Consider the following 27,833-nt stretch of genomic DNA (forward strand, 5'->3'; position numbering starts at 1 on the left):
GACTGGAGCTCACCGCTATTCTAATAAATGTATTAACCCCTAAAGCTAAGTCTAACCCTAACACTAACACCCTCCTAAGTTAAATATAATTTACATCTAACTAAATTAATTAACTCTTATTAAATAAATTATTCCTATTTAAAGATAAATACTTACCTGTAAAATAAATCCTAATATAGCTACAATATAAATTATAATTATATTATAGCTATTTTAGGATTAATATTTATTTTACAGGTAACTTTGTATTTATTTTAACCAGGTACAATAGCTATTAAATAGTTAAGAACTATTTAATAGCTAAAATAGTTAAAATAATTACAAATTTACCTGTAAAATAAATCCTAACCTAAGTTACAATTAAACCTAACACTACACTATCAATAAATTAATTAAATAAACTACCTACAATTACCTAAAATTAACCTAACACTACACTATCAATAAATTCATTAAATACAATTCCTACAAATAAATACAATTAAATAAACTAGCTAAAGTACAAAAAATAAAAAAGAACTAAGTTACAAAAAATAAAAAAATATTTACAAACATAAGAAAAATATTACAACAATTTTAAACTAATTACACCTACTCTAAGCCCCCTAATAAAATAACAAAGCCCCCCAAAATAAAAAAATGCCCTACCCTATTCTAAATTACTAAAGTTCAAAGCTCTTTTACCTTACCAGCCCTGAACAGGGCCCTTTGCGGGGCATGCCCCAAAGAATTCAGCTCTTTTGCCTGAAAAAAAAACATACAATCCCCCCCCCAACATTACAACCCACCACCCACATACCCCTAATCTAACCCAAACCCCCCTTAAATAAACCTAACACTAAGCCCCTGAAGATCATCCTACCTTGTCTTCACCTCACCAGGTATCACCGATCCGTCCTGGCTCCAAAATCTTCATCCAACCCAAGCAGGGGCTGGCGATCCATCATCCGGTGGCTGAAGAGGTCCAGAAGAGGCTCCAAAGTCTTCATCCTATCCGGGAAGAAGAGTAGATCCGGACCGGCAACCATCATCTTCCAAGCGGCATCTTCTATCTTCATCCGATGAGGACCGGCTCCATCCTGAAGACCTCCGTCGCGGACCCATCTTCATCCGGCGACGTCCAACTGAAGAATGAAGGTTCCTTTAAGGGACGTCATCCAAGATGGCGTCCCTCGAATTCCGATTGGCTGATAGGATTCTATCAGCCAATCGGAATTAAGGTAGGGATATTCTGATTGGCTGATGGAATCAGCCAATCAGAATCAAGTTCAATCCGATTGGCTGATCCAATCAGCCAATCAGATTGAGCTCGCATTCTATTGGCTGTTCCGATCAGCCAATAGAATGCAAGCTCAATCTGATTGGCTGATTGGGTCAGCCAATCGGATTGAACTTGATTCTGATTGGCTGATTCCATCAGCCAATCAGAATATTCCTACCTTAATTCCGATTGGCTGATAGAATCCTATCAGCCAATCGGAATTCGAGGGACGCCATCTTGGATGACGTCCCTTAAAGGAACCTTCATTCTTCAGTTGGACGTCGCCGGATGAAGATGGGTCCGCGTCGGAGGTCTTCAGGATGGAGCCGGTCCTCATTGGATGAAGATAGAAGATGCCGCTTGGAAGATGATGGTTGCCGGTCCGGATCTACTCTTCTTCCCGGATAGGATGAAGACTTTGGAGCCTCTTCTGGACCTCTTCAGCCACCGGATGATGGATCGCCAGCCCCCGCTTGGGTTGGATGAAGATTTTGGAGCCAGGACGGATCGGTGATACCTGGTGAGGTGAAGACAAGGTAGGATGATCTTCAGGGGCTTAGTGTTAGGTTTATTTAAGGGGGGTTTGGGTTAGATTAGGGGTATGTGGGTGGTGGGTTGTAATGTTGGGGGGGGGATTGTATGTTTTTGTTTTCAGGCAAAAGAGCTGAATTCTTTGGGGCATGCCCCGCAAAGGGCCCTGTTCAGGGCTGGTAAGGTAAAAGAGCTTTGAACTTTAGTAATTTAGAATAGGGTAGGGCATTTTTTTTATTTTGGGGGGCTTTGTTATTTTATTAGGGGGCTTAGAGTAGGTGTAATTAGTTTAAAATTGTTGTAATATTTTTCTTATGTTTGTAAATATTTTTTTATTTTTTGTAACTTAGTTCTTTTTTATTTTTTGTACTTTAGCTAGTTTATTTAATTGTATTTATTTGTAGGAATTGTATTTAATGAATTTATTGATAGTGTAGTGTTAGGTTAATTGTAGGTAATTGTAGGTAGTTTATTTAATTAATTTATTGATAGTGTAGTGTTAGGTTTAATTGTAACTTAGGTTAGGATTTATTTTACAGGTAAATTTGTAATTATTTTAACTATTTTAGCTATTAAATAGTTCTTAACTATTTAATAGCTATTGTACCTGGTTAAAATAAATACAAAGTTGCCTGTAAAATAAACATTAATCCTAAAATAGCTATAATATAATTATAATTTATATTGTAGCTATATTAGGATTTATTTTACAGGTAAGTATTTATCTTTAAATAGGAATAATTTATTTAATAAGAGTTAATTAATTTCGTTAGATGTAAATTATATTTCTCCAACATAGGTGTGTCCGGTCCACGGCGTCATCCTTACTTGTGGGATATTCTCTTCCCCAACAGGAAATGGCAAAGAGCCCAGCAAAGCTGGTCACATGATCCCTCCTAGGCTCCGCCTACCCCAGTCATTCTCTTTGCCATTGTACAGGCAACATCTCCACGGAGATGGCTTAGAGTTTTTTAGTGTTTAACTGTAGTTTTTATTATTCAATCAAGAGTTTGTTATTTTAAAATAGTGCTGGTATGTACTATTTACTCAGAAACAGAAAAGAGATGAAGATTTCTGTTTGTATGAGGAAAATGATTTTAGCACCGTAACTAAAATCCATGGCTGTTCCACACAGGACTGTTGAGAGCAATTAACTTCAGTTGGGGGAACAGTGTGCAGTCTCTTACTGCTTGAGGTATGACACATTCTAACAAGACGATGTAATGCTGGAAGCTGTCATTTTCCCTATGGGATCCGGTAAGCCATGTTTATTAAGATAGTAAATAAGGGCTTCACAAGGGCTTATTAAGACTGTAGACTTTTTCTGGGCTAAATCGATTCATTATTAACACATATTTAGCCTTGAGGAATCATTTATTCTGGGTATTTTGATATGATTATATCGGCAGGCACTGTTTTAGACACCTTATTCTTTAGGGGCTTTCCCTAATCATAGTCAGAGCCTCATTTTCGCGCCGGTATGGCGCACTTGTTTTTGAGGACAGCATGGCATGCAGCTGCATGTGTGTGGAGCTCTGATACATAGAAAAGTCTTTCTGAAGGCATCATTTGGTATCGTATTCCCCTTTGGGCTTGGTTGGGTCTCAGCAAAGCAGATTCCAGGGACTGTAAAGGGGTTAAATATAAAAACGGCTCCGGTTCCGTTATTTTAAGGGTTAAAGCTTCCAAATTTGGTGTGCAATACTTTTAAGGCTTTAAGACACTGTGGTGAAATTTTGGTGAATTTTGAACAATTCCTTCATACTTTTTCGCAATTGCAATAATAAAGTGTGTTTAGTTTAAAATTTAAAGTGACAGTAACGGTTTTATTTTAAAACGTTTTTTGTGCTTTGTTATCAAGTTTATGCCTGTTTAACATGTCTGAACTACCAGATAGATTGTGTTCTGACTGTGGGGAAACCAAGGTTCCTTCTCATTTAAATATATGTATTTTATGTCATTAAAAAATTTAGTAAAAATGATGCCCAAGATGATTCCTCAAGTGAGGGGAGTAAGCATGGTACTGCATCATCCCCTCCTTCGTCTACACCAGTCTTGCCCATACAGGAGGCCCCTAGTACATCTAGTGCGCCAATACTCCTTACTATGCAACATTTAACGGCTGTAATGGATAATTCTATCAAAAACATTTTAGCCAATATGCCCACTTATCAGCGAAAGCGCGACTGCTCTGTTTTAGAAAATTCTGTAGAGCATGAGAACGCTGATGATATGGTTTCTGAAGGGCCCCTACACCAGTCTGAGGGGGCCAGGGAGGTTTTGTCTGAGGGAGAAATTTCAGATTCAGGAAACATTTCTCAACAAGCTGAACCTGATGTGATTACTTTTAAATTTAAGTTGGAACATCTCCGCGCTCTGCTTAAGGAGGTGTTATCCAATTTGGATGATTGTGATTATCTGGTCATTCCAGAACCACTATGTAAAATGGAAAAGTTCTTAGAGGCCCCGGGGCCCCCCGAAGCTTTTCCTATATCCAAGCGGGTGGCGTACATTGTTAGTAAAGAATGGGACAGGCCCGGTATACCTTTAGTACCTCCCCCCATATTTATAAAATTGTTTTCCTATAGTCGACCCCAGAAAGGACTGATGGCAGACAGTCCCCAAGGTCGAGGGGGCGGTTTCTACTCTACACAAGCGCGCCACTATACCCATAGAAGATAGTTGTGCTTTCCAAGATCCTATGGATAAAAAATTAGAAGGTCTGCTAAAGATGTTTGTTCAGCAAGGTTCCCTTCTACAACCAATTGCATGCATTGTCCCTGTCACTGCAGCCGCGTGTTTCTAGTTTGATGAGCTAGGAAAGGCGATTATTAGTAATTCTTCTTCTTATGAGGAGATTATGGACAGAATTCGTGCTCTTAAATTGGCTAATTCTTCCACCCTTCCTCAGGATAGGTCTTTTCAAGACCAAAAATAAACCTAAGTTTCGTCCCTTTCGCAGAAACGGATCAGCCCCAAGGGCTACGTCCTCTAAGCAGGAAGGTAATACTTCTCAAGCCAATCCAGCCTGGAGACCTATGCCAGGCTGGAGCAAAGGAAAGCAGGCCAGGAAACCTGCCACTGCTACCAAGACAGCATGAAATGCGGGCCCCCGATCCGGGACCGGATCTGGTGGGGGGCAGACTCTCTCTCTTCGCTCAGGCTTGGGAAAGAGATGTTCTGGATCCTTGGGCGCTAGAAATAGTCTCCCGAGGTTATTCTCTGGAGTTCAAGGGGCTTCCTCCAAGGGGGAGGTTCCACAGGTCTCAGTTGTCTTCAGACCACATAAGAAGACAGGCATTCTTACATTGGGTAGAAGACCTGCTAAAAATGGGAGTGATTCATCCTGTTCCATTAGGAGAACAAGGGATGGGGTTCTACTCCAATCTGTTCATAGTTCCCAAAAAAGAGGGAACGTTCAGACCAATCTTAGATCTCAAGATCTTGAACAAGTTTCTCAAGGTTCCATCGTTCAAGATGGAAACCATTCGAACACTTCTTCCTTCCATCCAGGAAGGTCAATTCATGACCAAGGTGGATTTCAAGGATGCGTATCTACATATTCCTATCCACAAGGAACATCATCGGTTCCTAAGGTTTGCATTCCTGGACAAGCATTTCCAGTTCGTGGCATTTTCTTTCGGATTAGCCACTGCTCCTAGGATTTTCTCATAGGTACTAGGGTCCCTTCTGGCGGTGCTAAGACCAAGGGGCATTGCTGTAGTACCTTACTTGGACGACATTCTGATTCGAGCGTCGTCCCTTCCTCAAGTAAAGGCTCACACGGACATTGTCCTGGCCTTTCTCAGATCTCACGGATGGAAAGTGAACGTGGAAAAGAGTTCTCTATCTCCGTCAACGAGGGTTCCCTTCTTGGGAACTATAATAGACTCCTTAGAAATGAGGATTTTTCTGACAGAAGCCAGAAAAACAAAACTTCTAGACTCTTGTCGGATACTTCATTCCGTTCCTCTTCCTTCCATAGCGCAGTGCATGGAAGTGATAGGTTTGATGGTAGCGGCAATGGACATAGTTCCTTTTGTGCGCATTCATCTAAGACCATTACAACTGTTCATGCTCAGTCAGTGGAATGGGGACTATTCAGACTTGTCTCCGAAGATACAAGCAAATCAGAGGACCAGAGACTCATTCCGTTGGTGGCTGTCCCTGGACAACCTGTCACAAGGGATGACCTTCCGCAGACCAGAGTGGGTCATTGTCACGACCGACGCCAGTCTGATGGGCTGGGGCGCGGTCTGGGGATCCCTGAAAGCTCAGGGTCTTTGGTCTCGGGTAGAATCTCTTCTACCGATAAATATTCTGGAACTGAGAGCGATATTCAATGCTCTCAAAGCTTGGCCTCAGCTAGCGAGGGCCAAGTTCATACATCAACCATCAGGGGGGAACAAGGAGTTCCCTAGCGATGGAAGAAGTGACCAAAATCATTCTATGGGCGGAGTCTCACTCCTGCCACCTGTCTGCTATCCACATCCCAGGAGTGGAAAATTGGGAAGCGGATTTTCTGAGTCGTCAGACATTGCATCCGGGGGAGTGGGAACTCCATCCGGAAATCTTTGCCCAAGTCACTCAACCGTGGGGCATTCCAGACATGGATCTGATGGCCTCTCGTCAGAACTTCAGAGTTCCTTACTACGGGTACAGATCCAGGGATCCCAAGGCGGCTCTAGTGGATGCACTAGTAGCACCTTGGACCTTCAAACTAGCTTATGTGTTCCCGCCGTTTCCTCTCATCCCCAGGCTGGTAGCCAGGATCAATCAGGAGAGGGCGTCGGTGATTTTGATAGCTCCTGCGTGGCCACGCAGGACTTGGTATGCAGATCTGGTGAATATGTCATCGGCTCCACCATGGAAGCTACCTTTGAGAGACCTTCTTGTTCTAGGTCCGTTCGACCCACTCCAGCTGACTGCTTGGAGATTGAACGCTTGATCTTATCAAAGCGAGGGTTCTCAGATTCTGTTATTAATACTCTTGTTCAGGCCTGAAAGCCTGTAACCAGAAAAATTACCACATAATTTGGTATATCTGTTGGTGTGTATCTGCAGGATTCCCTTGGGACAAGGTTAAGATTCCTAAGAGTCTATCCTTCCTTCGAGAAGGATTGGAAAAAGGATTATCTGCAAGTTCCTTGATGGGACAGATTTCTGCCTTGTCTGTGTTACTTCACAAAAAGCTGGCAGCTGTGCCAGATGTTCTAGCCTTTGTTCAGGCTCTGGTTAGAATCAAGCCTGTTTACAAAATTTTGACTCCTCCTTGGAGTCTCAACCTAGTTCTTTCAGTTCTTCAGGGGGTTCCGTTTGAACCCTTACATTCCGTTGATATTAAGTTATTATCTTGGAAAGTTTTGTTTTTGGTTGCAATTTCTTCTGCTAGAAGAGTTTCAGAATTATCTGCTCTGCAGTGTTCTTCTCCTTATCTGGTGTTCCATGCAGATAAGGTGGTTTTGCGTACTAAACCTGGTTTTCTTCCAAAAGTTGTTTCTAGCAAAAACATTAACCAGGAGATAGTTGTGCCTTCTTTGTGTCCTAATCCAGTTTCAAAGAAGGAACGTTTGTTGCACAACTTGGATGTAGTTCGTGCTCTCAAATTTTACTTAGCAGCTACTAAGGATTTCAGACAAACTTTGTCTTTGTTTGTTGTTTATTCTGGTAAACGGAGAGGTCAAAAAGCAACTTCTACCTCTCTCTCCTTCTGGATTAAAAGCATTATCCGATTGGCTTATGAGACTGCCGGACGGCAGCCTCCTGAAAGAATCACAGCTCACTCCACTAGGGCTGTGGCTTCCACATGGGCCTTCAAAAACGAGGCTTCTGTTGATCAGATATGTAAGGCAGCGACTTGGTCTTCACTGCACACTTTTTCTAAATTTTACAAATTTGATACTTTTGCTTCTTCTGAGGCTATTTTTGGGAGAAAGGTTTTGCAAGCCGTGGTGCCTTCCATTTAGGTGACCTGATTTGCTCCCTCCCTTCATCCGTGTCCTAAAGCTTTGGTATTGGTTCCCACAAGTAAGGATGACGCCGTGGACCGGACACACCTATGTTGGAGAAAACAGAATTTATGTTTACCTGATAAATTACTTTCTCCAACGGTGTGTCCGGTCCACGGCCCGCCCTGGTTTTTTTAATCAGGTCTGATAATTTATTTTCTTTAACTACAGTCACCACGGTAACATATGGTTTCTCCTATGCAAATATTCCTCCTTAACGTCGGTCGAATGACTGGGGTAGGCGGAGCCTAGGAGGGATCATGTGACCAGCTTTGCTGGGCTCTTTGCCATTTCCTGTTGGGGAAGAGAATATCCCACAAGTAAGGATGACGCCGTGGACCGGACACACCGTTGGAGAAAGTAATTTATCAGGTAAACATAAATTCTGTTTTAATTTAGGTGGGTGTTAGTGTTAGGGTTAGACTTAGCTTTAGGGGTTAATACATTTATTAGAATAGCGGTGAGCTCCGGTCGGCAGATTAGGGGTTAATAATTGAAGTTAGGTGTCGGCGATGTTAGGGAGGGCAGATTAGGGGTTAATACTATTTATTATAGGGTTAGTGAGGCGGATTAGGGGTTAATAACTTTATTATAGTAGCGCTCAGGTCCGGTCGGCAGATTAGGGGTTAATAAGTGTAGGCAGGTGGAGGCGACGTTGTGGGGGGCAGATTAGGGGTTAATAAATATAATATAGGGGTCGGCGGTGTTAGGGGCAGCAGATTAGGGGTACATAGGTATAATGTAGGTAGCGGCGGTTTACGGAGCGGCAGATTAGGGGTTAATAATAATATACAGGGGTCAACGATAGCGGGGGCGGCAGATTAGGGGTTAATAAGTGTAAGGTTAGGGGTGTTTAGACTCGGGGTACATGTTAGGGTGTTAGGTGCAGACGTAGGAAGGGTTACCGCATAGCAAACAATGGGGCTGCGTTAAGAGCTGAACGCGGCTTTTTTGCAGGTGTTAGGTTTTTTTTCAGCTCAAACAGCCCCATTGTTTCCTATGGGAGAATCGTGCACGAGCACGTTTTTGAGGCTGGCCGCTTGCGTAAGCAACTCTGGTATCGAGAGTTGAAGCTGCGTTAAAAATGCTCTACGCTCCTTTTTCGGAGCCTAACGCAGCCTTTATGTGGACTCTCAATACCAGAGTTATTTTTATGGTGCGGCCAGAAAAAAGCCGGCGTTAGTTTTTCGGGTCGTTACCGACAAAACTCCAAATCTAGCCGTAAGTGATTTGTTTTTCAGTTGTTATCAGTTTAAGCCAATAAGAGACAGATTTATACCAGGGTAAGCCTAGAGAAGTCAGAAGGGTGCATTCCAAGTTCTGAAAAGGGGGTAAAATAGAAAATAAAAATATATTGCAAAGTGGTTTCATTATGCATAACTAAACATTTTATATAAAACTCTCAAGGTGTTTACTGTCCCTTTAATGCAACAATGAAGTAAAAATGTTTGGAAGAAGATGTTAATTGTTTGTGACTTCTTGTTTTGCTTCAGATCTGGATTTTCCAAGGAAGTCAGCAGGTGACATCCAGGAGGAGAAAGCTGCTTGTGTTTCAGCTGCAGTTTCAGATGAGTCTGTTGCTGGAGATAGTGGTGTATATGAGCCGTTTGTGAAACCGTAAGTTCCTATCTTAAACCAACCTTATGGACTTTATAGCGGTTCACAGGAACTTGCAGCCATAGATTAAGATTGATCTGAATTCCTATGATACATTTCTTTCAGCAGATGATGAGAGTCCTCGAGACATCTTATGTGGGAATTACACTCCCACTCACTAGGAGGAGGTCAGAGACAAGTAATAACAAGTCACAGTTGTGTCATCTCTTCATCCGCACATGATCTCTGTATGCTCTTTTTAATGAAATGAACCCTGTCTCTTTCTGTAATTGAACAATGGGTGCACAGGTGTGTGTTGTGGTGTGGGGAGGAACATACCTATAATTTGGGAGTAATCCTCATTTGAACAATCAGCGCAATCAGTTCAGCTGTACCACTAGCATGGACTTTTGCTGAAGCTGCAATCCCTATTATTTCCTATGAGAGACACATTCTTGGGTACCACCAAGAGAGTTTACTAAAAAGCAATGTTTCTCCACTGATGTGTAGATAATATCCTCTGACCACATTATCTGCATTTCTCTGTTTTTTGTTAATTTGTTAGAAACAAGAGGACTAAACATTTTTAGCTGATATGTACAAATGCTAAGCATAAGAATTGCTCAACATGTTACTTTCTTATATGTGTTTTGTACGTGCCTTGCTTGGCATTGCAGAAAATATAGAGATTATTATAGGGACAGTCTACTGCAAAATGTTTATTGTTCAAAAAGATAGATAATCCCTTTATTAACCATTGCCCAGTTGTGCACAGCCAACACAGTTATATTAATACACTTTTTACCTCTGTGATTACCTTGTATCTAAGCCTAATCTGATAGCCCCCTGATCACATGGCTATTTATTTATTATCTATTGACTTGCATTTTAGCCAATTAGTGCAATGTTAGCCACAACTCCACGGGAGAGAGCGCAATGTTATGTATGTGGCACACATGAATTAGCAGTCTCTTGTTGTGAAAAGCTAATAAAAAAAGCATGTGATAAGAGGCTGTCTGTAGTAGCTTAGAAACAGGCAGAAATTTAGATGTTTAAATGTTATAAATTATATTAATATAACATTGTTGGTTGTGCAAAGATGGGGAATGGGTAGTAAAGGCATTATCTACAGTATATTTTTAAACAATAACAATTTTGGTGTAGACTGTCCCTTTAAGTTTATGGCAGAAAAGCAGCATCACATAAATGGGCCCTTTAAAACCGTAACAATATTAAAAGAAGCAGCAATTGTATATAGCTTTTTATCTGAAAGTTGTAGTAAGGTGATAAAAAAGGAGCGGGAGGGACCGCTGCACTACAGAATTATTTTTTTTTGCGAACGGCAGGAAAGGGGAAGGATGGAGGGAGAGAGAGGGGCTCCAAGTGGATGGGGATTTTGGCCAGTGTACACGGGCTTTAGTACTATATAAAAAGCTAATAACAGTTGCACAGTCTGCAAAGTGAAATATATTGCGATCGATGTGTCATACTGTCATTAGATTTATGAAGATTATATTGTTCAAAAATGCCTTGAATCAATATATTTAGCATTTTCTAATTGTTGTAAAATATAGTAATTCTGTAAATAGAAGCTGAACACAGCGAATGGAACCATTTGTAAACGACATTATCTAACGCTATTTACATGTCATAATACAGCTTATACATGATACCTAAATGTAGTTTTATATATATTTTTTTTATATTTTTGTATACATGGTGCCATCAGAAATATAGTACAGTTAGTGTGGACTGTTTGTCCCGTGTCCCGGAACTACCCTTAAATGCCCGGCCCGCCCAGCTCCCCTGTCACACGCACACAGCAAGTGAGACATTAAAAAAAAACTTAGGTCAGGTGGCTGGGCTGCCAGGGCAATTTCAGTGTAATGATGGAGACGGGGGGGGGGGGGATTTGTTTACAGGTACCACACTCATCATCACATGCTGCCGGCGCGGCTGAGGAGGAGGCTGCATGATGATGCAAGTCGGACCCAAGTTGTCCAACCAGTCCTCCCAGCTCGCCTCCAATGGAGCTGTCCAATCATGTGCTCTCTCATTTGAGCTTTTTTTAAAGATTTAATCTTTAATGTGTGGGTGCGCCAGCGTGCAACAGTACTGTGGTCACGGTGGCCTCGCCGCTGCTCTGTGTTCCTCTTCTGCCTAATGATCTGCTGTTTTTTCTATGTTATATATATATATTTATTTATATATATTTTATCGGCGTTATAAATTTGAATCAAACTGCTTCTCCTCTGTCTTATTATTATATACCCTGCTTTGATATTTGATTACCTGCGCTCTCTCTCTCTCTTCTCTCTCTCTCTCTCTTCTCTCTCTTCTCTCTCTCTCTTTCTCTCTCTCTTCTCTCTCTTCTCTCTCTCTCTCTCTCTCTCTCTCTCTATACATATATATATATATATATATATATATATATATATATATATATATATATATATATATATAGACACAGAGAGAGAGAGAGCGCAGATGATCAATTCTCAAAGCAGGGTATATAATAATAAGACAGAGGAGAAGCAGTTTTATTCATATATATATATATATATATGGCCACGCTCTGTGTACTTTCTACTTCAGTCTAATAATCACAATCTGCTGTTTTTTCTTGTTTATATATATATATATATATATATATATATATATATATATATATATATATATATATATGTATATATATATATATATATAAAAATTCTCCTCTTCCTGAGTCTGTGTGTCATTGTCAGGGAGCTAAGCACTCACTCTGCACTAGTCTGCAGCCAGTGACACTTTGAGAAAGATGATGATGATGAGCCTCATAATTGACCCCATATATATTTAAATTGCAAATCTTAAAAAAGAAATATAAAAAAATAAATTTATTGGAAAAGGAATCCATTTAAAGGAGTACATAAATGCAATTATGCAAGCGATAATAATAAAAAAAGCCCCACTAATAAATGTTTATATTTAGCAAATGTATTTTTTTATGGACTAAATAAATATATATTGTGAAAAATAAATGAATGAAACAGTTTCACCAACCTTCGCTCCACCCTGGTGTGGACAGTGGACTGTATAATTTTATATTCAAATTATATAATTTAAAGGTACACTCTAGTCAAAATTAAATTTTCATATTTACTTTTATCAAATGTTGCTTTGTATGTGTATTAAATCACTAAATGGAGTGTTATAGTGATTAGTGATCACTATAGCACTCAATTTTTTAATTGCCCACCAACATTTTAAAAATTTGATATCATATTTAAGGCCGTGAGAAGCCATGGCCCAAGCCACGCCCATTTAAAAAGTGTCCAGGAATCTTCTAGGAAAAAAGTGGCAACTCTAAGTACAATACTGTAAACATAAAATTTGTTGTTTTAAATAAATATAAAAAATCATGTTAGAAACCTCTTTCAGTGGCCCCTGTCCTCTATGAAGCTCTACCAAATCCATGAGAAATTAAGAGTCAGCCAGCAACAAAAATAATAAAAAGATTTTATTTTATTAAAAACAAAAAAGCCTTACTAGGCAACAAGCAACATGTTTATATGATCAAAACATCTTGTGCATTAGATATGCTAAATCTAACGTCTGTCCTAGTATTAATGTGCTTAGTAAAATGTGCTTAAAAAGTAACATAATCCTCAAAGAAACAAAATGATAATGAGATAAACCTTAGCTGACATTAAAGTGAAGGTAAACTTTGATGAATGAAAGCCCATTTTTTTAAAAATACTATTAAAAACAGGGCCACTTTCATTCATCAAAGTTTAGAAAGCAGCCATTTTGATTAAAAACTTACCTTTGTACTTTTCACAGCCAGAGCAGCTTCCCCCACTTGGAGATCCTCTCTTCACACGACATCAATGACTAATCCTGCTTCCTCCAATCACGACTTTCCCCCCAGGGTAGTCATTGCCTGAGGCCATGCCGTGATTGGAGGAAGCCAGATTAGTCATTGATGTGTGAAGAGAGGATCTCCATGTGGGGGAAGCTGCTCTGACTGTGAAAAGTACAAAGGTAAGTTTTTATTCAAAACGGCTGCCTTCTAAACTTTGATGAATGAAAGTGCCCCTGTTTTTAATAGTATTTTTAAAAAAACGGACTTTCATTCATCAAAGTTTACCTTCACTTTAATGTGTAGTGACCTTTTTTTCCCTAAGAGTCTTTATGCATTATCACCCTAGAATCATAAACTCCAGCCTGATGAAAACTAGTAGATACGTGGCAAAAATAATTCACTCAAACTTTGCATTGGCTTCCATCAAATGGTGTCTAAGCTGCTCTGCTCCATGCTGTGACCTATAGTCTTTGAAGAATGAACTCAGAAGATGGGCTCTGACTCACTGCTTCCTAAGTATTAATATTATTTTGTATGGGAACTAGTGGAGATCTTTTTTTTTCATTTTAAAGGGATATGAAACCCAACCCCAAATTTTGTTTCATGATTCAAACAGAGCATGCAGTTTTAAACAACTTTCTAATTTACTTCTTTTATCAATTTTTCTTCATTTTTTTGGTATCTTTTGTTGTAAAGCAGGGATGTAAGCTCAGGAGCTGGCCCATTTCTGGAGCACTATATAGCAGCAGTTTTGTAAGAATGTCATTCATGTTCAGGAGCACTATTTCATGCCATATAGTGCTCCAGATGCCTACCTATGTATCTAACACACAATATCATAGACAGGAAGCAAATTTGATAATAGAAGTAAATGGGAAACTTTTTTAAAATGGTTTGCTCTGTCTGAATTCTAAAAGAACATTTTTGGGTTTTATATCCCCTTAAAGGACAGCAAGCATTGCTAGTATGCAGGTGCTGTACAGTGCACCATATGCATAGGCACTGAATGTTAAATGGACACGAAACTCCATATTTTTCTTTCATGATTCAGACAGATCATGTGAGCAACTGTCCAATTTATTTTGCTGTTCTAATTTTTTTGTTCTTTTGATATTTTTTATTGAAAGGGATGCCTAGGTAGACTCAGAAGCTGCTGATTGGTGGCTGCACATATATGCTTCATGTTTTTGGCTTCCCAAAGCATTCAGCTAGCTACCAGTAGTGCATTGCTGCTTTTCAACAAAGGATAACAAGGGGATGAAGCAAATTAGATAATAGAAGTAAATTGGAGACTTTAAAATAGTATGATCTATCTGAATCATGAACAATTATAGATTTCATGTCCTTTTAAATACAAGTATGTTGTGTGCACCAGTCAGTGTATGCCTACTACATGGGGATTTGGAAGAAAATAAATAACACCTAGATTACAAGTTTTGCGCTATAGAGGGTGCGAAACGAACGCAACAAATTTTGCGTTATTACACCCTCCATAGTGCTGCTATTACGAGTTTTTGAAAACCCTCCTTGTGCGTGCGATATGGTGGTCGTTAAGCTCCATACTGCACAAAATACAAGTGCTGCTTTGATGTGCTCGTACACGCTTTCCCCATAGACATCAATGGGGAGAAAATGTTAGAAAAAAAACTAACACCTGCGATCGTGGAATCTGCTGCCCCCGACATCGCCGACACCTACATAATGTTATTAACCCCTAATCTGCCGCTCCCGACATCCCGCCACCGAAATAAATTTATTAACCCCTATTACGCCGCTCCCCGACATCGCCGCCACTATACTAAAGTTATTAACCCCTATTCCCCCGCACCCCAACATCGCCCACACTATAATAAAGATATTAACCCCTATTCTGCCGCTCCCCGACACTAAATAAAGTTATTAACCCCTAAACCTCTGGCCTCCCACATCACTGCCACTAAATAAACCTATTAACCACTAAACCTACAGCCCCCCACATCACAAAACACTAAATTAAACTATTAACCCCTAAACCTAACAATCCCCTAACTTTAAATTAAAATTACAAGATCCCTATCTTAAAATAAATAAAAACTTACCTTGGAAATTAAAAAAAACTAAGTTTAAACTATAAATTAAACTAACATTACTATTATACTAGAATTAAAATAACTATCAATTAAATAAATTAAATTACAAATTAAAAAACCTAACACTACTAAAAAAAATTAAATCTACAATTACAAAAAATAAAAAATACTAAATTACGAAAAATAACAAATGAAATGATCCAAAATAACAATAGCCCTATCAAAATAAAAAAGCCCCTCCAAAATAAAAATAAAAACCCTAGCCTACAATAAACTACCAATAGCCCTTAAAAGGGCCTTTTGAAGTGCATTGCCCTAAATAAATCAGCCCTTTTTCCTGTAAAAAAATACAAAGACCCCCCCCAACAGTAAAACCTACCACCCAACCAACCCCCCTAAATAAAAATTCTAACTCTAAAAAAACCTAAGCTACCCATTGCCCTGAAAAGGGCATTCAGCTCTTTTAAGAAAGCCCAAAACCCCAAAAAAGTTTAAAAAAACCTAACACTAACCCCGACGATCCACTTACAGTTTTTGAAGTCCGGACATCCATCCTCATCCAGGCGGCGAGGTCTTCATCCATCCAGGCGGCGTCTTCTATCTACATCCAGACGGCATCTTCTAAGGGCTATTGGTAGTTTATTGTAGGCTAGGTTTTTTTTTTATTTTGGGTGGGCTTTTTATTTTGATAAGGCTATTAGATTAGGTGTAATTGTTTTTATTTTGGATCATTTCTTTAGTTATTTTTCGTAATTTAGTGTTTTTATTTTTTTGTAATTTAGTATTTTTTATTTTTTGTAATTGTAAATTTAATTTTTTTTCAGTAGTCTTAAGTTTTTTTAATTTATTTAATCGATAGTTATTTTAATTCTAGTATAATAGTAATGTTAGTTTAAACGTAGTTTTTTTTTTAATTTCCCAGGTAAGTTTTTATTTATTTTAAGATAGGGATCTTGTAATTTTAATTTAAAGTTAGGGGGTTGTTGGGTTTAGGGGTTAATAGTTTAATTTAGTTTTTGGCGATGTAGGGGGCTGGTGGTTTAGGGGTTAATAGGTTTATTTCTCCAACATAGGTGTGTCCGGTCCACGGCGTCATCCTTACTTGTGGGATATTCTCTTCCCCAACAGGAAATGGCAAAGAGCCCAGCAAAGCTGGTCACATGATCCCTCCTAGGCTCCGCCTACCCCAGTCATTCTCTTTGCCGTTGTACAGGCAACATCTCCACGGAGATGGCTTAGAGTTTTTTAGTGTTTAACTGTAGTTTTTATTATTCAATCAAGAGTTTGTTATTTTAAAATAGTGCTGGTATGTACTATTTACTCAGAAACAGAAAAGAGATGAAGATTTCTGTTTGTATGAGGAAAATGATTTTAGCACCGTAACTAAAATCCATGGCTGTTCCACACAGGACTGTTGAGAGCAATTAACTTCAGTTGGGGGAACAGGGTGCAGTCTCTTACTGCTTGAGGTATGACACATTCTAACAAGACGATGTAATGCTGGAAGCTGTCATTTTCCCTATGGGATCCGGTAAGCCATGTTTATTAAGATAGTAAATAAGGGCTTCACAAGGGCTTATTAAGACTGTAGACTTTTTCTGGGCTAAATCGATTCATTATTAACACATATTTAGCCTTGAGGAATCATTTAATCTGGGTATTTTGATAAGATTATATCGGCAGGCACTGTTTTAGACACCTTATTCTTTAGGGACTTTCCCTAATCATTGTCAGAGCCTCATTTTCGCGCCGGTATGGCGCACTTGTTTTTGAGAACAATGGCATGCAGCTGCATGTGTGTGGAGCTCTGATACATAGAAAAGTCTTTCTGAAGGCATCATTTGGTATCGTATTCCCCTTTGGGCTTGGTTGGGTCTCAGCAAAGCAGATTCCAGGGACTGTAAAGGGGTTAAATATAAAAACGGCTCCGGTTCCGTTATTTTAAGGGTTAAAGCTTCCAAATTTGGTGTGCAATACTTTTAAGGCTTTAAGACACTGTGGTGAAATTTTGGTGAATTTTGAACAATTCCTTCATACTTTTTCGCAATTGCAGTAATAAAGTGTGTTTAGTTTAAAATTTAAAGTGACAGTAACGGTTTTATTTTAAAACGTTTTTTGTGCTTTGTTATCAAGTTTATGCCTGTTTAACATGTCTGAACTACCAGATAGATTGTGTTCTGACTGTGGGGAAACCAAGGTTCCTTCTCATTTAACTATATGTATTTTATGTCATAAAAAAATTTAGTAAAAATGATGCCCAAGATGATTCCTCAAGTGAGGGGAGTAAGCATGGTACTGCATCATCCCCTCCTTCGTCTACACCAGTCTTGCCCATACAGGAGGCCCCTAGTACATCTAGTGCGCCAATACTCCTTACTATGCAACTTTTAACGGCTGTAATGGATAATTCTATCAAAAACATTTTAGCCAATATGCCCACTTATCAGCGAAAGCGCGACTGCTCTGTTTTAGAAAATTCTGTAGAGCATGAGAACGCTGATGATATGGTTTCTGAAGGGCCCCTACACCAGTCTGAGGGGGCCAGGGAGGTTTTGTCTGAGGGAGAAATTTCAGATTCAGGAAACATTTCTCAACAAGCTGAACCTGATGTGATTACTTTTAAATTTAAGTTGGAACATCTCCGCGCTCTGCTTAAGGAGGTGTTATCCAATTTGGATGATTGTGATTATCTGGTCATTCCAGAACCACTATGTAAAATGGAAAAGTTCTTAGAGGCCCCGGGGCCCCCCGAAGCTTTTCCTATATCCAAGCGGGTGGCGTACATTGTTAGTAAAGAATGGGACAGGCCCGGTATACCTTTAGTACCTCCCCCCATATTTATAAAATTGTTTTCCTATAGTCGACCCCAGAAAGGACTGATGGCAGACAGTCCCCAAGGTCGAGGGGGCGGTTTCTACTCTACACAAGCGCGCCACTATACCCATAGAAGATAGTTGTGCTTTCCAAGATCCTATGGATAAAAAATTAGAAGGTCTGCTAAAGATGTTTGTTCAGCAAGGTTCCCTTCTACAACCAATTGCATGCATTGTCCCTGTCACTGCAGCCGCGTGTTTCTAGTTTGATGAGCTAGGAAAGGCGATTATTAGTAATTCTTCTTCTTATGAGGAGATTATGGACAGAATTCGTGCTCTTAAATTGGCTAATTCTTTCACCCTAGACGCCACCTTGCAATTGGCTAGGTTAGCGGCGAAAAAATTCTGGGTTTGCTATTGTGGCGCAGAGCGCTTTGGTTAAAATCTTGGGCAGCGGATGCGTCTTCCAAGAACAAATTGCTTGACATTCCTTTCAAGGGGAAAACACTCTTTGGCCCTGACTTGAAAGAGATTATCTCTGATATCACTGGGGGCAAGGGCCACGCCCTTCCTCAGGATAGGTCTTTTCAAGACCAAAAATAAACCTAAGTTTCGTCCCTTTCGCAGAAACGGATCAGCCCCAAGGGCTACGTCCTCTAAGCAGGAAGGTAATACTTCTCAAGCCAATCCAGCCTGGAGACCTATGCAAGGCTGGAACAAAGGAAAGCAGGCCAGGAAACCTGCCACTGCTACCAAGACAGCATGAAATGCGGGCCCCCGATCCGGGACCGGATCTGGTGGGGGGCAGACTCTCTCTCTTCGCTCAGGCTGGGGCAAGAGATGTTCTGGATCCTTGGGCGCTAGAAATAGTCTCCCAAGGTTATTCTCTGGAGTTCAAGGGGCTTCCTCCAAGGGGGAGGTTCCACAGGTCTCAGTTGTCTTCAGACCACATAAGAAGACAAGCATTCTTACATTGGGTAGAAGACCTGCTAAAAATGGGAGTGATTCATCCTGTTCCATTAGGAGAACAAGGGATGGGGTTCTACTCCAATCTGTTCATAGTTCCCAAAAAAGAGGGAACGTTCAGACCAATCTTAGATCTCAAGATCTTGAACAAGTTTCTCAAGGTTCCATCGTTCAAGATGGAAACCATTCGAACACTTCTTCCTTCCATCCAGGAAGGTCAATTCATGACCAAGGTGGATTTCAAGGATGCGTATCTACATATTCCTATCCACAAGGAACATCATCGGTTCCTAAGGTTTGCATTCCTGGACAAGCATTTCCAGTTCGTGGCGTTTTCTTTCGGATTAGCCACTGCTCCTAGGATTTTCTCATAGGTACTAGGGTCCCTTCTGGCGGTGCTAAGACCAAGGGGCATTGCTGTAGTACCTTACTTGGACGACATTCTGATTCGAGCGTCGTCCCTTCCTCAAGTAAAGGCTCACACGGACATTGTCCTGGCCTTTCTCAGATCTCACGGATGGAAAGTGAACGTGGAAAAGAGTTCTCTATCTCCGTCAACGAGGGTTCCCTTCTTGGGAACTATAATAGACTCCTTAGAAATGAGGATTTTTCTGACAGAAGCCAGAAAAACAAAACTTCTAGACTCTTGTCGGATACTTCATTCCGTTCCTCTTCCTTCCATAGCGCAGTGCATGGAAGTGATAGGTTTGATGGTAGCGGCAATGGACATAGTTCCTTTTGTGCGCATTCATCTAAGACCATTACAACTGTTCATGCTCAGTCAGTGGAATGGGGACTATTCAGACTTGTCTCCGAAGATACAAGTAAATCAGAGGACCAGAGACTCATTCCGTTGGTGGCTGTCCCTGGACAACCTGTCACAAGGGATGACCTTCCGCAGACCAGAGTGGGTCATTGTCACGACCGACGCCAGTCTGATGGGCTGGGGCGCGGTCTGGGGATCCCTGAAAGCTCAGGGTCTTTGGTCTCGGGTAGAATCTCTTCTACCGATAAATATTCTGGAACTGAGAGCGATATTCAATGCTCTCAAAGCTTGGCCTCAGCTAGCGAGGGCCAAGTTCATACATCAACCATCAGGGGGGAACAAGGAGTTCCCTAGCGATGGAAGAAGTGACCAAAATCATTCTATGGGCGGAGTCTCACTCCTGCCACCTGTCTGCTATCCACATCCCAGGAGTGGAAAATTGGGAAGCGGATTTTCTGAGTCGTCAGACATTGCATCCGGGGGAGTGGGAACTCCATCCGGAAATCTTTGCCCAAGTCACTCAACCGTGTGGCATTCCAGACATGGATCTGATGGCCTCTCGTCAGAACTTCACAGTTCCTTACTACGGGTACAGATCCAGGGATCCCAAGGCGGCTCTAGTGGATGCACTAGTAGCACCTTGGACCTTCAAACTAGCTTATGTGTTCCCGCCGTTTCCTCTCATCCCCAGGCTGGTAGCCAGGATCAATCAGGAGAGGGCGTCGGTGATTTTGATAGCTCCTGCGTGGCCACGCAGGACTTGGTATGCAGATCTGGTGAATATGTCATCGGCTCCACCATGGAAGCTACCTTTGAGACGAGACCTTCTTGTTCTAGGTCCGTTCGACCCACTCCAGCTGACTGCTTGGAGATTGAACGCTTGATCTTATCAAAGCGAGGGTTCTCAGATTCTGTTATTAATACTCTTGTTCAGGCCTGAAAGCCTGTAACCAGAAAAATTACCACATAATTTGGTATATCTGTTGGTGTGAATCTGCAGGATTCCCTTGGGACAAGGTTAAGATTCCTAAGAGTCTATCCTTCCTTCGAGAAGGATTGGAAAAAGGATTATCTGCAAGTTCCTTGATGGGACAGATTTCTGCCTTGTCTGTGTTACTTCACAAAAAGCTGGCAGCTGTGCCAGATGTTCTAGCCTTTGTTCAGGCTCTGGTTAGAATCAAGCCTGTTTACAAAATTTTGACTCCTCCTTGGAGTCTCAACCTAGTTCTTTCAGTTCTTCAGGGGGTTCCGTTTGAACCCTTACATTCCGTTGATATTAAGTTATTATCTTGGAAAGTTTTGTTTTTGGTTGCAATTTCTTCTGCTAGAAGAGTTTCAGAATTATCTGCTCTGCAGTGTTCTTCTCCTTATCTGGTGTTCCATGCAGATAAGGTGGTTTTGCGTACTAAACCTGGTTTTCTTCCAAAAGTTGTTTCTAACAAAAACATTAACCAGGAGATAGTTGTGCCTTCTTTGTGTCCTAATCCAGTTTCAAAGAAGGAACGTTTGTTGCACAACTTGGATGTAGTTCGTGCTCTCAAATTTTACTTAGCAGCTACTAAGGATTTCAGACAAACTTTGTCTTTGTTTGTTGTTTATTCTGGTAAACGGAGAGGTCAAAAAGCAACTTCTACCTCTCTCTCCTTCTGGATTAAAAGCATTATCCGATTGGCTTATGAGACTGCCGGACGGCAGCCTCCTGAAAGAATCACAGCTCACTCCACTAGGGCTGTGGCTTCCACATGGGCCTTCAAGAACGAGGCTTCTGTTGATCAGATATGTAAGGCAGCGACTTGGTCTTCACTGCACACTTTTTCTAAATTTTACAAATTTGATACTTTTGCTTCTTCTGAGGCTATTTTTGGGAGAAAGGTTTTGCAAGCCGTGGTGCCTTCCATTTAGGTGACCTGATTTGCTCCCTCCCTTCATCCGTGTCCTAAAGCTTTGGTATTGGTTCCCACAAGTAAGGATGACGCCGTGGACCGGACACACCTATGTTGGAGAAAACAGAATTTATGTTTACCTGATAAATTACTTTCTCCAACGGTGTGTCCGGTCCACGGCCCGCCCTGGTTTTTTTAATCAGGTCTGATAATTTATTTTCTTTAACTACAGTCACCACGGTAACATATGGTTTCTCCTATGCAAATATTCCTCCTTAACGTCGGTCGAATGACTGGGGTAGGCGGAGCCTAGGAGGGATCATGTGACCAGCTTTGCTGGGCTCTTTGCCATTTCCTGTTGGGGAAGAGAATATCCCACAAGTAAGGATGACGCCGTGGACCGGACACACCGTTGGAGAAAGTAATTTATCAGGTAAACATAAATTCTGTTTTTGTGGTAGTGATGTGGGAGTCCAGAGGTTTAGGAGTTAATAACTTTATTTAGTGGCGGCGATGACGGGGAGCGGCGGAATAGGGGTTAATATCTTTATTATTGTGTGGGCTATGTTGGGGTGCGGGGGAATAGAGGTTAATACATTTTATTAGTGGCGGCAATGTCAGGTGTGGCAGATCAGGGGTTAATAACGTTAATATAGTATTTACAATGCGGGAGGGTCCCGGTTTAGGGGTTAATAGGTCGTTTATGGGTGTTAGTGTACTTTGTAACAGTTTAGTTATGAGTTTTATGTAACACTTTGTTGCGTAAAACTCATAACTACTGCTCTTAGATTGCGAAACGGATTGTGTTGGTATAGGCTGTAACGCAAGGTTTTTAGCCTCTCAGCAAAATTTGTAATGGCAGCGCTATGGAAATCCCACACAAGCCTGCTTCCCACAATTTAAGACGCAAACGGTCATTAGATCGCTGCTTCTTACACTCTTCACCACCTCAGAGAAACCACTGAGAGCTCGCTTCTCTTGCACTAGTGAAGAGGCAGCATTACACACTCATCAGAGTGTGTAATGATGCATGCCGGCCAGCAGACAAATAGATCCGCTGACTGTATGCAGCAAAAGCACGCGGAAAGCTTTTTAAGTTGAGAAGCTGCCCTCACGCCTTTTCATACATGGGGCCCATTGTCTTTATTTCCTTTGTTGAAGGGACATCAATGCAATACTGTGAGCTAGCTGAACACATTTAGTGAGACAATGGCAAGAGACATATATGTGCAGTCACCTTTTAACACTTAGCTCCTGAGGCTGCCTAGGTATACCTTTTAACAAAGGATACTAAGTGAACAAAGCACATTAGAAGTAAATTGGAAAGTTGTTTAAAATTACATGCTCTGTATGATTGATAATTTTGATTTTACTGTCACTTTAAATGAGGTCCATATTACATTTCTTACAGCAGATAGTTATTTTCTGGCGCTATAAGCAACAAAACATTAGCATATGAGTATGTTATACAATATCACAGATACAGTAATGCGTGTCATTACCAAGCAAATACTGATACATGTACAAGCTTAGTAAATGGCATATATCTGTTACCACGCATTTTGGTCTGAGGAAAGGGCTCATACCACAAAACAGCATTTAAAATACCTATTATGTTGCTAAAATCCACAGAGTCAGGGTCTTCCATGCTTGATGCATTATTTTAAACCCTACACTCTGATGGTAGACTTGTTAGATGTGAGTGCAGGGCCACTATATATATAATATTTTATTTCTCATTTATTATTTCTAGAATTTGCTCATCAGCCATTAGTGTGAAAAAAAACCCCAGAGCGAACTCTAATGTGTAATGATTGCATACCTCTGGCCTAGAGTGTAACCTCAATTTTATTTGCCTTTCAGACATTGTGAAGATGTTAAGTTTAATGAAGATTATTCTGTTCCAGGGGCAGCTCAAGTTCAATTAATTCTGAGGTGAGAAGATTGGGTCAAGAAAACTATATAAGTTCAACTGAAAAGTTTCTGCTATAATTTACTTCTTTTCCATCTTTTTTTGTACAGGTATGATTCTGCAAACGCCAGCTTTGTGATAATAATTGTCCAGTTGCAAAACAATCACACTTGTGTCCCATATGGTTCCAGGATGTAAGTAATCACAGACTTTGCATTTATACATTACCGCTTACTATGTATTATTTAGGTTCTTTATGACGTAACCTTAAAAGGACAGTGTATACCAGTCTTCATATAACTGCATGTAATAGACTCTACTATAAAGAAGAATATGCACAGATACTGATGTAAAAATCCAGTATAAAACCTTTTAAAAACTAACTTAAAATCTCCAAGTTTTGCACTGTTGATGAGGTTAGGCTGGGACACCCAGTGAAATAGACTGGGAAATCAGGAAGAGCAGAAAATTCCCCCTTCCCTGCATATAAAAAGACAGATTACACAAACAAGAGCAGCAGGAGTCTGTAGACCTGGGTCTACATCTGATGTTTTGGGGTTTGGTTAGGGGTATGAAAATCAGCACAATGTTGTTAAAAAATAAGCAAAACTATTACAAAAACGCTCCCAGATGGGCTATATAAATGTACCATTATAGCTTTGATTGTTTCACAGTGCATTGCAATTCTTTCTCAAATCCTAAGGATAAAATTGGCATCAAACATAATATTTAATTTTATTTGATTCATGTTTAAAGAGTCATGGAAGTCAAAGTTAAAATTAAACTTAAATGGATTGCATTGCGCATGTCATTTTAAACAATTTTCCAATTTACTTCTATTCACAATTTTGCTTAGTTCTCTTAGTATCCGTAATCCTAGGGGAGCTCAGAAAAAGTGCACCTGTCTATAGCCATCTGGCACCAGTGTTTGCAGCAATGTTTATACCAATATTATACATAGTTGCATACACTGCTGCCATAGATTGCTAGACACATGCACTTTTCTAAGCTCTTATTAGCCTAACTAGGTTTACTCTTCAATAAAGGATACCAAGCAGTGGCATCGCTACAGGGGTGCGAGGGGGGGCAAATGCCCCCTCAATAAAATTAATTGCCCCCGTGTGCCCCCCCACCACCAGGCCCTCCATTTGGTGCACAGCGATTGGGAGCAATAAAGCAGGGTATAGGTGTCAGGCTTGTTGTGGAGTCAGTCTGAGTTAAACTGTTAAAAAGCTGTCACATTTAACAAGGCACTGGTAGCCTACATAACCCTTGCTCCTAAGTTATGTGCAGTACGACTGGCAGGTCAGGTGAACCAATAAATAATGCTGCTTCAGTTACCACTCGTTGCTAAGGGGGCGTGTGCAACATCCTACTTCCTTATGTGCGGCAAATTTGTACTGAAAATGACTGTTCAGGTTTCCTACTGTCTCAGTGCTGCTGACCTGGAAATAAAGCTCCTGCTTTTGCTTATTAACCCTCCCCTCCTGTTAAGGGACCAAAATTTTAAAAAGAGCGAACCATGTCACTTCCTGTGACGTTACATCAGCTGTTGTACACGCATGCGCTATAGAAAGGCTTCTTAATTTCACAAGTCTAAATAGTTTCACAGTGACGTATGCGGCCAGGTATGTGATGACGCTGGCACACATGCGCATTAGTGGCAAAATGTGTACAACAGCTGATGTAACATCACAGGAAGTGACACACATCAAAAACTTTTTTGTGGCTCACCTTATTGTCTTTTAGTCTGAGAAGTCTGTGTAGTGTCTTTGCTTCTCCTCTGTAGAGTATGGTATATTTAGAAATCAAAGATGATTGGCCTCTTCAAGAAATAAAATCTCCTTGTTAGAAAGGGGTTGAGTAACAGGCTTCCCCTCTCAGGGGTGTGGTAGATGCCTTTCAATTAAATAAATAAATGAAGCTAATGCCAGTGATTAGTGCAAATAAAATCTCCTTTATTTTAGCACAAAAACAAACCGGTGTTTGTGCTGGTGAATTAAAAGTCTCTTGGTGTTGTTAGGTAAAAACTTTGTGCAGAAATTTGGGGTATTTAACTTCCCAAACAGGCTGTGATGGTTGTCGCCTTGATTATGCACAAACAGTGCAGAGGATTCCTTGAAGATTTTTGTCTCCAGATGGTGTAACCTCCACAGGTCTTTCCTGTCTTAGGATGGCGTTGGATAGACTTGTGCTTCACAAGTGATCTGTAGAGTTGCGGTCTCGCCGGACCGGAAGTGATGTCACAAGTGGGCGTGCCGTTACGCGTTTCGTGAAACTGTCTTCACTTCCTCAGAGGTTACAAAACACCTCACTTCTTCTACAACCCACACAGGAACCTTCAGGAATCGTTATTTTTCCTCAAAGTAAAAAACGGAACTTTTTGCAAAAAAAGAGAAACCAACAGGGATCATCAAGGAATCCTCTATACTGTTTATGTAAGTTCAGGACAACAACCATCACAGCCTGTTTGGGAAGGAAAATACCCCAAAATCTTGCCTAAACCTTAATCTTTACACCATCTGGAGACAAAAATCTTAAAGGAATCCTCTGCACTGTTTGTGCATAATCAACAACCATCACAGCCTGTTTGGGAAGTTAAATACCCCAAATTTCTGCACAAAGTTTTTACCTAACAACACCAAGAGACTTTTAATTCACCAGCACAAACAACGGTTTGTTTTTGTGCTAAAATAAAGGAGATTTTATTTGCACTAATCACTGGCATTAGCTTCATTTATTTATTTTGTTGAAAGGCATCTACCACACCCCTGAGAGGGGAAGCCTGTTACTCAACCACTTTCTAACAAGGAGATTTTATTTATTGAAAAGAAATACCTTAATTGGCACCACACAGAGGCCAATAATCTTTGTTTTCTAAATATACCATACTCTACAGAGGAGAAGCAAAGACACTACACAGACTTCTCAGACTAAAAGACAAAAAGGTGAGCCACAAAAAAGTTTTTTTATATCCTGCTGTAAATCAGTACATTTGTGTTACACTTTAAAACTGTGCTCCCCTTTATGTTACTCCCTTTCTACAAGCGCTATAGTCTGGTACCCCCTAGATACTATATATATATAAAATATTTTACCCACCTCATACAGTGCAACATGTGTCAAGCCCCTCAGCATCATTATATAGTAGCTTTTTTAACATTAGCATAGAACCTCATCTTTCTTATACATCACTGCGTGACATTATCAATGTATATACTCTTGACAATTATAGGATGAAGTGTACTCATATATATATATATATATATATATATATATACACACACACACACACTGTATATATAGGCAAGAGTGAGCAGTTTTAATTTTTTTACTGTATTAATATGTTCCATTTACAAATGTTAATTTTTAAAGGGACAGTGAGGCAGTGTGGGTTTGTACTAATGCAAGATTTCACATTCTAGGCAATATAAAGTGGTGGCTCACCATTAGGGTTTGGTAACAAAAGGTTACATTTTTTAGTCACCAGTTTAATGGGACATTTATAATAACATTTTGAATTATGCATAATGAAACAAATTTGCAATGCGCTTCCATTACTTTTTTTGCCTGCTTTTCCTGTAAGTTAATGCAGAAAATTATAATGTTCCCCCAGAGAGGCTGGAGTGCAGCTTGTGGAATGCAGGACCTTGACACTCCTACATGCTGCATAGTGCTTGGTTAATATGTGCAGGAGTTCATTAATATATTTTCTAATAAAATAATAATTATCGTATGCGTCCCCCCCTATATATTGTTTTTATAGTCGCCACTGATACCAAGAGAACAGTGTAAAATTTAAATAACAAATATTTTCAATTTACTTCTGTTGTCATAATTACTTATTTCTCTTGTTTTTCTTTACTAAAATGTAGCTCCTTTCCATGACAGCATACTGAAGTAGGCTAAGGAAGGAGTGTGTGCACATGCCCATATGGCAGTTGTGTTTGTAACATTGGTATACATATGGGGCGCGATCCGATATACGGCGTAGTTTTTGGCGCAAGTGAGGGAACCCGCGCCGCCCGTAGTTTCCCCTCGCACATCAGGGTATTACCTATACCCTGCCGGAAGTTCCTAAAGTGCCATAAGTCGGATAAACTAGCGATGTCCAGAAATGAGCGTAAGTACAAATTTCTGAAGTCGCCAGTGACTTACGGCACTTGAGAAACTGCCTGCGCCTA

The 27,833-nt window shown here is 40.4% G+C and overlaps 1 protein-coding gene across 1 annotated transcript in view; it reads left to right on the forward strand.

Moving 5' to 3' along the window:
• The window catches only part of WWC2 (WW and C2 domain containing 2), a 538,330-nt gene that overhangs the window by 389,495 nt on the left and 121,002 nt on the right, over positions 1 to 27,833 (forward strand). The window contains 3 exon segments of the mRNA XM_053700248.1: positions 9,294 to 9,417; positions 23,601 to 23,672; positions 23,760 to 23,843. Of these exon segments, the coding sequence (XP_053556223.1) occupies positions 9,294 to 9,417; positions 23,601 to 23,672; positions 23,760 to 23,843 (280 nt within the window).

Source organism: Bombina bombina, chromosome 2 (genome assembly GCF_027579735.1).
Source record: "Bombina bombina isolate aBomBom1 chromosome 2, aBomBom1.pri, whole genome shotgun sequence".
NCBI lineage: Eukaryota > Metazoa > Chordata > Amphibia > Anura > Bombinatoridae > Bombina > Bombina bombina.